This window comes from Cetorhinus maximus, unplaced genomic scaffold (assembly GCF_964194155.1).
Source record: "Cetorhinus maximus unplaced genomic scaffold, sCetMax3.hap1.1 HAP1_SCAFFOLD_320, whole genome shotgun sequence".
Lineage (NCBI taxonomy): Eukaryota > Metazoa > Chordata > Chondrichthyes > Lamniformes > Cetorhinidae > Cetorhinus > Cetorhinus maximus.
In genome coordinates, this window is record NW_027596270.1 from 222,761 (window position 1) to 232,446 (window position 9,686).

General features: G+C 45.0%; 1 protein-coding gene across 1 annotated transcript in view; it reads right to left on the reverse strand.

Moving 5' to 3' along the window:
- The window catches only part of LOC144673248 (uncharacterized), a 68,969-nt gene that overhangs the window by 14,247 nt on the left and 45,036 nt on the right, over positions 1-9,686 (reverse strand). The window contains 3 exon segments of the mRNA XM_078535173.1: positions 5,709-6,917; positions 7,122-7,230; positions 7,561-7,691. Of these exon segments, the coding sequence (XP_078391299.1) occupies positions 5,709-6,917; positions 7,122-7,230; positions 7,561-7,691 (1,449 nt within the window).

The window sequence follows — 9,686 nt, forward strand, 5'->3', positions numbered from 1 at the left end:
TTGAGGTGTCCGCCCACTCATTAAAAAACAACCTCTTCCTCTTTGGGTTTGTGAAGGGAGTTATGACAGCAGCACGCGAGACCGACTAGAGTCTGGTGTAAAAATAATCACAAAGGCCAATTCCAGTTCTTAATAACAGAGGTGGCTTTAACTACAGGTAATCTTACATTAAGGGAGACAAGAGGCCGAATAAAGATTCGATTGTAATAGGAGGACAAGGTGTAAGGAAGCAATGATATTTGGGTGGCTGTGTTATAGTGAGTGTCACAGGGAGGTATGTGATAAAATAGGAGTGGAAATATCATGACAGAGATACGTGTGACTGACTCCACCTGACTGAGAGCTGTTATACCCAAGGGGAGGGTAATGACGACATGGGGAACTCCAGAGATTTCTGGTATCTGAGGTGACAATGGTGCATCTGTTAGAGGAACTGAAAAGAACCGGTTCCTTCTCACCCTTGCCTGCAGTTCCCGAGTTACACAGACACACAGGAAACAGATTTGACAGCTCGTCGAAACCAACGTTTTAAATCTTCTGTTTGAGACACATTATGATTGAAAAGATCAAATGTTAAAACCTCAGGAGAGGAAAATTCAGAATGTCATAAAGATGAGTGAACCATCCAATTAGTCCCATTCACTACAACTCTGCCAATTATTCCCTCTTCAAGTATTGATCCAATTCCCTTTGAAAATTGCTAACATATCTGCTTCCAAACCCCTGTCAGTATGTGCATTCCAGGTCACATCAAATCACTGCGTAAAAATGTTCTCCTTATCACTCCCTCCGGGTCTGTTGTCAAATATCTTAAATCTCTGAGTCCTCTGATTACAAACCTTCCTGCTCCTGGAAACAGTTTCTCCCTTTCGACATTATTACCAATCCTTCCTCATTTTGAACATCTCCATTAAATTTCCCCCTAAGCTTTTCTGATCTAAGAAGGACAACCCCTGTTTTTCCTGCTCAAAAGAAGAGTGATGTTGGACTGGAAACCTTAAATCTGTTTCTCTGTCCACAGATGCTGCCAGACCTGCTGAATTTTTCCAGCATTTTCTGCCTTTCGCCATTTTTCCTTCTTTAATCAATCAAAAACCCTTCATGATATTGAACATCTCAATTAAACAGGAACACACTGACATCGAGAGAGATATAGTGGAAAGGAGAGACATAAACTGAGAGAAAAACTGAGACACTTAGAAAAACAGAAAGATGAGGTGGTGAGAGATAAAGCTGAGAAATAGAGGAAGCAAGGAATACAGAATGATATGAGAGAATGATATAAAATGGAAAGGAGCAGGCTATCAGTTCCTGGCTATGGAGAGCAGAGGGAACTCAGTTACTGATCCACAGACACGGCCACATATGTCCGGGAATGGAGACTCTGAACAGAAACAACAGGCTTATTTGTAAATGTCACCGCAATGTAATCTGTGTGACTCTGCCCTGACTCTCTGGCCAGATATAGGCCGCCTTGACAGATGTTCTTACCCGACTGTAGCCCCTGGATTTATTTTCTGCTCAGAAGTGAGATGTGTGGTTAGGAACCAGCAGCAGAGAAACAGGAAGTTGTGTTTCCTGAGAATGAAACAGCAGGTGTTAGTTTCATGTTATCTCCGAGAACAGTCTTCCTGCCTGTGAGGGTGACTCACTCTGACAGCATCAAAAAGAACCACACAGATTGCTGCCAGTCTCAGCATTACATTCACCTCCATTCCCAATTTAAAGATTTAAACATATGAGCTTATTTGGGGTTTTACCATATTCACTGAAGGGGGAAACAAGCTGATGGTTATCCTTGGGAGAAATAAGGGGAAATTATATAAAATGAATAATTTTGCCCAAAAACAGTTATCAGAAAATAGGAGAGTTAAAGTGAATCGAGGCCTGTCTGAGAGTGAGAGAGTGAAACAGAGAGAGAGGGGAATGACTCTCTGTACGTTGAGCACTGCCTCAGACAGAGAAGAGAGGCTAAGTGAGGTTAAGTGTGTTAATTTTTTTCTCTCTCTCTGAGAAATAACCTAAGTGAGCTTAGGTGCTCTCTGAAACAGAGAGATTAAGTGACTCGGTATCTGAGAGAAAGAGGAGAGAAGTTAAGTGAAATAAAAGCAAAATATTGTGGATGCTGAAAATCTGAAATAAAAACAGAAAATGTTGGAAAAACTCAGCAGGTCTGACAGTATCTGTGGAGAGAGAAACAGAGTTGACGTTTCGAGTCCGTATGACTGAAGACGACCATACGGTCTGAAGAAGAGTCATACGGACTCGAGAGTTGAAGTGAGTTTGTGGACAGATGTGCTCATATTGGTAATTGAATGGTCAATGTGAGATTGTTTTCTAAACAGCAGCACCCCAGAGAATGGGTTCCAGATAATTGTCAGTGCTATGAAAAGATTTGCAAAGATATTACATTTGGAATAAATGGAAATAAAGGACTAAAATACTTGCTGGGGATAATTACTTCAGGAAATACATTGCAAACGTGAAGAATGATGCGTTCACAATCAGACACATAGACACAAGAACAAAGAAGAAAAGGACAGCACAGGAACAGGCCCTTCGGCCCTCCAAGCCTGCGCCGATCATATTGTCTGTCAACTAAAACATTTTGCACTTCCGGGGTCCGTATCCCTCTATTCCCATCCTATTCATGTATTTGTCAAGTTGCCTCTTAAAAACCACTATCATACCTGCTTCCACCACCTCCTCTGGCAGCGAATTCCAGACACTCACTACCCTCTGCGTAAAAAACTTGCCCTGCACATCTCCTCTAAAGTTTTCTCCTCTCACCTTAAATCTATGTCCCCTAATAATTGACTCTTCCACCCTAGGAAAAAGCTTCTATCTACTCTGTCCATGCCACTCATAATTTTGTAAACTTCTATCAAGTCGCCCCTCAATCTCCGTCGCTCTAGTGAGAACAATCCGAGTTTCTCCAACCTCTCCTCATAGCTAATAACCTCCAGACCAGGCAGCATCCTGGTAAACCTCCTCTGCACCCTCTCCAATGCCTCCATATCCTTCTGGTAATGTGGCGACCAGAATTGCACGCAAAATTCCAAGTGTGGCCTAACCAAGGTTCTATACATTTGCAGCATGACTTCCCAGCTTTTATACTCAATACCCCTGCCAATGAAGGCAAGCATGCCATATGCCTTCCTGACTACCTTATCCACCTGCGTTGCCACTTTCAGTGACCTGTGGACCTGTACACCCAGATGCCTCTGCCCGTCGATGCACTTAAGGGTTCTGCCATTTACTGTATAATTCCTGCCTGTATTAGACCTTCCAAAATGCATTACCTCGCATTTGTCCGGATTAAACTCCATCTGCCATTTCTCCGCCCAAGTCTCCAACCGATCTATATCCCGTTGTATCCTTTGACAATCCTCTTCACTATCTGCAACTCCTCCAACCTTAGTGTCGTCTGTAAACTTACTAATTAGCCCAGTTACATTTTCCTCCAAATCATTTACGTATACTACAAACAGCAAAGGTCCCAGCACTGATCACTGCGGAACACCACTAGTCACAGCTCTCCATTCAGAAAAGCACCCTTCCACTGCTACCCTCAAGTGTGTGTGCGCACACACTCACACACACCATTTTGTGTTGAGCTGGTTTCAGTTGTGCCTGTTAACCAGAAGATAGATTTTTAATTGGATACCATTAGGATCCTGCAGCAGTCCATTCGACTGAGGAGACAGTTCTAGATTCTGTCTGACACTATCAGTGGGTCAGGTGGAAGCTAAATAGAAAATCCTGCAGGAAAAATAATCCTTAACATTAAAAATCAATCTGAGCAATTGACTCAGTACTACACCAGTGTGAATTAGTAAACTTTAACACAACAAGTTTTATCACTAAGTAGTGTAAAGTACAGTGCACTAATGCTCACCTTTAGTCTTGCCCCTCAATCCTAGTTAATCACTGGGAGATTGTTACAAGATTCACCCCATCCTTTCGACACAAATATTACCCACATAACACTTGAGTCATTAGAAATTGATGTGTGCTTCACTGTCCTTTTAAATATACTTCACTCCTACCAGCCTTTAATGATCAAAAACATAACAGGGTTATTAGCTGCTGATAGCTGTCAATGGGATTAAATTTATGCTTGAAATGATTAAATCCTCACATGCAAAACATATTTTGTTTTATTCTTTGATGGGATGTGGGTGTCACTGGCAAGGCCAACATTTGTTGCCCAACCTTAACTGTCCTTGAACAAAGTGGCTTCCTCAGTTATTTCAGAGGGCAATTAAGAGTTAACCACATTGCTGAGGGTCTGGCCTCACATGTAGGCCAGACCAGGTGAGGATAGCAGATTTCCTTCCATAAAGGACATTAGTGAAGCAGATGGGTTTTTACAACAATCAATGATAGTTTCATGGACACTATCACTGAGACCAGATTTCAATTGCAGATTTTGAATATCATGATGAGGTTAGAAGTCTGGTCAATATGCTCAGGTTCTGAAGGTGAAATCCACAATTTAGAGATTCTAAAATCAGTGTTGCCACTGTAACCAAACTGCTACTAAAATGTTTAAGGAGCTAAGGTGACATTTTACATCTACAGTTTGACCATAACATTGGTTAATACCGTTACTGTTAAACTTCCAGATAATTCCACAAACAGCAACTTCAAGCAGAAGGAGCAGAATAAACGAGATGGAGAGAAACACGAGAGCCCACAGGCGAGGACCACATAGAGCAGGTTCACACACCCAGGGACGGGCTGGGTTGCCGTGCCTGGGGGTGGGGCGGGTTCACACACCCAAGGCTCACCGGGAATGATCAGAATAAGGAAACCGCCCAGAAAACTACCAATAGGAATCTTCAGCTGAACACATCACTCATTCTTAAAGGGACGAAAGGGGTCCTGACACTGTGAAGTTAAAGGGGCAGACACAGCTTCAGCCTTCTCTCTGTTACCTTTCTGATAGTTAAAGGCTGGTAGGAGTGAGGTATATTTAAAAGGACAGTGTGTGGGAAGCACACATCAATAAAACTGGGAATTCTTGGACATACGCTGCAGGTCGTTCTTTTTCTGGGAATCAAACTGTTGTATTATTGTCACAGCAGTTAACAGCCTCCTGTGAACTCCTCCAGCTTCTAGTTTAATGCAGATTTTAACCCAATAAATTTCAGCATGTTTCGATTCAGCGACTCGGGACTGACACACAAACACGTTGAAACATTTTAGAATTATTAAGAACCATTTTCCGTCTGGAAACTTAAACTTGCTGTTTCACTTTCAGTCAGGAACAGATCACAATTTTACACCAACCTTTGATTTGGCAGCACGTTTCCAGCATTCACCGTTGTTCTTCCTGACTCTAAACCCAGTTGTAAAAGAGCCTTCTGTTCTGTGTCTAGGAGCTCTGAACCATGGAAGAGAGCAGCTGGGACACATTTCTTACACACCTCAGGATTCACCCACATTGGGATTGTGCCGTCAGTGAAGAAAGATGAGAAAGACCAAAGTGTTGTTTGGGGGTCCCTCAGTGTGACCCTGATGGACTGTGTCCAGGCTGAAGTTCTGTTCCTACCGTAAGATCCTCCCCCAGATTGTCCTTTCTGACTCCAGCCAGGTGGCGTTAAACACTCAGGTGGGGAAAAACAAAAATATACAAACAAAGCTGATTTATTTCACATTTATTCAGAATATTGAACCTCATCATCAGGTCAGGACAGTCAGAATGAACATGGTTCAGTCCTGGTATGATTAACAGCATCAACAGGAGTAGAATCCAAACCTTGCAATCGCTTGTGAATCCACTGGTGTGTTCGCAGGTGTGATGACTGAGTGAATGCCTTTCCGCAGGCATTACAGGTGAACGGCCTCTCCCCACTGTGAACTCGCTGGTGTTTCAGCAGATAGGATGAATGAGAAAATCTCTTCCCACACACAGAGCAGGTAAATGGCCTCTCCCCACTGTGAATGCTCTGGTGTGTCAGCAGGTTGGATAACTGAGTGAATCCCTTCCCACACACAGAGCAGGTGAACGGCCTCTCTCCAGTGTGTACTCGCTGGTGATTCAATAGGTTGGATGACCGGGTGAATCCCTTCCCACACACGGAGCAAGTGAATGGTCTCTCCTCAGTGTGAACCTGTTGGTGTGTCAGAAGGTTAGATGAACGAGTGAATCCCTTCCCACAGTCAGAGCAGGTGAACGGTCTATCCCCCGTGTGAAGTTGCTGGTGTATCAGAAGGTTGGATGAATTAATGAATCCCTTCCCACAGTCAGAGCAGGTGAACGGCCTCTCCCCAGTGTGAATTCGCTGGTGATTCAGTAGGGCAGACGGACGGCTGAATCCCTTCCCACAGTTGGTACAGGTGAATGGCCTCTCTCCAGTGTGAGTATATTGATGTGTTAGCAGATCCTTTTTGCTTTTAAAGCTCTTGTCACAGTCAGAACAATTAAAAAGTTTGTTATCAGAGTGAACAAGTTGATGTGTCAGAAGGTGGGATGACTGAATGAATCCCTTCCCACACACGGAGCAGGTGAACGGCCTCTCCCCAGTGTGAATACGTTGATGTACCAGCAGATCTTTTCTGCATTTAAAACTCTTCTCACAGTCAGAACATGTAAACGGTCTCTTATCAGTGTGCACAAGTTGGTGTGTCACAATGTGGGATGACCGAGTGAAGTCCTTCCCACACACAGGGCAGGTGAATGGCCTCTCCTCAGTGTGAACTCGCTGGTGTGTCCGAAGGTTGTACAAATGGGTGAATCCCTTCCCACAGATGGAGCAGGTGAACGGTCTCTCCCCAGTATGACTGCGCCGATGAACTTCCAGTTGGGATGGGAAATTGAATCCCTTCCCACAGTCCACACATTTCCATGGTTTTTCCATGGTGTGGGGGTCCTTGTCTCTCTCCAGGTTGGACGATTAGTTGAAGCCTTGTCCACACACAACACGTGAACAGTTTCTCCCCACTGTGAATGGTGAGATATTTTTGCAGACTGTGTAACTGCTTAAAGTTTTTTCCAAAGTCAGTTCACTGGAACACTCTCACTCGGGTGTGTGTGTGTGTTGAGGCTTTTCCAGTCACACAGATGTTTGAAATCCTTTCCCAAAGACAGAATAGACGAACATTTCTCCTTCCACATTCAAAGGTTGATGATGCTCAGGTCCTGATGAATTCAGTGCCTCTGACAGATCTTGTTGTGATGTTAGCTTTGCATTTTCTGTCTGCCAGTCACCTCCGTTTAATACCCTGTAAAACGAGTTTACAAAAGTCATCACTTTAAATCCAGGACTGAAATTCTGAACAGACAATTCTAGTTTCTATGGAACATCCTTTTTTCTCTTGTTCCCCCAAACTGTAAATCCCCGTCCCACACACTCTCCCTCCTCCCTGGGCTGAAATCCAAACCCATCTCACCATCTCCACCATTTCTTTCCTCCACTCCCAGTTTTCTCCCTCCCTCTCCTCTGCCTGGGTTCAGTTCTCCAGCTCCTGTGTCTCTGATTCAGGGTCTCAGGCGGGATCCCAGCTGCCGTCAGGCGGGACACAGGAGGGGGGACCCTCCCGGGTGGGTCTTACCCGGACCCTGTGTCCGTCCCCCCAGTTTCTGAGCCCCCGGGCGGCCCGCGGTCTCCCCGCAGTTTTTGAATCTCCCGCTCCGGAGCCTCTTCCCCTGAACCCGGCTCTGTCACCGGGAAGAAGCCCCGGAGCTGCAAACACGGGTCATGGAGGCTGTGATCCGGGATTGCGGCCTACACCGGGTGTTTCTGGATCCTCCCCACCCCGGCTCCCGGCTCCCAGAACCGCTGCTCCCTCCGCCTCAGCGAATCTCACCCGCGTCTCCCGCACTCCCAGGGCTCTGAGCAAACTGACACTGCGCATGCTCCAGGTATCATCAGCATTGCGCCTGCGCGTTGGGCTCCTGCACAGTGACTAGGGCACTTTCACACACGCAGGAGATTGTGGGTATCGGCAGTGCCATTGAAACACAAAATAGAGAACGAAAACAATTTTCTGATACCCAATTGTGAACAAATAAAAAGAAAAATCACACGCAAATCCTAGTAAATGGGTGCTCTGCCATGTTCCATTTCTAGAAGTGATTTAAACATATTTCAAGCCAGCTCAAACGTGTTAAGGGCAAGTCATGTTCAACTAACTTGCTGTAAATTCTTTACAAATGCCCATTCCCTTTCCTTCTGCTGTATAATGGAAGTTCCGTGCATTGGTGTTTCTTTATCATTTGGTTCTGATCTTTATTGATTGGTCTACGGTCAAAGTTTCAATCCCATAACCACAAAGTAATCACAAAAAAAATATTTTCCACTCACAATTACCCAGCACCCCAGCAGCTGGGATTCTGCATTGCGACTGGATGAGCTCCTGCTCACAGATTCTGCCTCCGACAAAGGTTGTTCTTGTAGTGGCTGTCCCTGTGATTGATTTTTTGCGGGTTTTTCTGGGATAAAATTGCCCGTTGCCCCCGTACAGTTGGAACCCTGGTTCTGAAATACCGTCCATATGATTTTAAGGCTTCCTGGAATAATGCACCGATGGAAATCTGCAATAATCCATGGTCCCATCTGAGTTGCAGATTTTAATGTGATTGTCCAATCTACAAAAAATATCATTTCACCCCTTTAAACCTGATTCAGCTGATCCCCTCCACACATACTGCAAAAGATTATCTTTGAGATCAGCTGTTCCTTTATAGTCTGTAAGAAATACAAAAAATTCTGGAAAAATTCAGCAGGTCTGACAGCATCTGTGGAAAGAAACACAGAGTTAATGCTTCGAGTCCGTATGACTCTTCTTCAGAGTCTGTGTTATTCTGAATTATGACATTCTCCTGAACCTGTCCTCACCCTTCTGCCAGTTCACTTATTGGAAACAGGGACTCTCCTTGTTTTAATGTTAACACTCCATGTCTCCCCAGTTATTCATTTAAGTCAGCCCATGAATTGTTTGAGCATTGTTTCATCATGTTCCCACATTTCATTAACAAATGTTGAAACGTATGCTTCACACCCACAGGGTTTCATCTGTTTAAAGCCACAAACAGAAAGGTCCAGTTTTCTCCTGGAGGTTGAGACAAATCAGCTTTCAAAATGATGCAGAGTTTCAGCCAATGAGGGACATCCGGATTCAGCCCCGCCCCTCATTCACTCCGATTGGTTGGAGGATCACACGCTCACGATCGGACCTCCAGCTCCGCCCCCTTTTCCTATTGGTCCGGAGTTTCCGTCAATCCACAGGGCACTGTGATCTGGAGCATGCGCAGTGTGTGTAATGGCGGTGAACAGAGGCTTGTTTGTCGGATCCACAGGAGATAAGATAAAGGGCGGAGTGCAGGGAGAAATAAAGCCGGTAGGTGGACGGGGAGGGTTTGTAAGCACTCGATGCGGCTCTGAACCCAAAATAAGAAACTATCTGCAGGGCGAAGGCTGCGGGATCGGGTCTCCAGCAAAAGGCGCGGGTTAACAGCCGCCATCTTGAGCGGGGTTAATGTGCAGCAGGGCGCATGCGCAGTTGTCCCTGTCAGCAGGAGGAGAGAAGGTTGTGAATTTCTACCCTGGACTGACGGGGATGGATTTTGGAAACTCTTTACAGGGGATTGGAAGGGGAGGATTTACACACAGAGCAACTCAAAGCAAAGATCACATTAAGATCTGACTCGAGTCACTCGATTCATCAGGACCTGGATA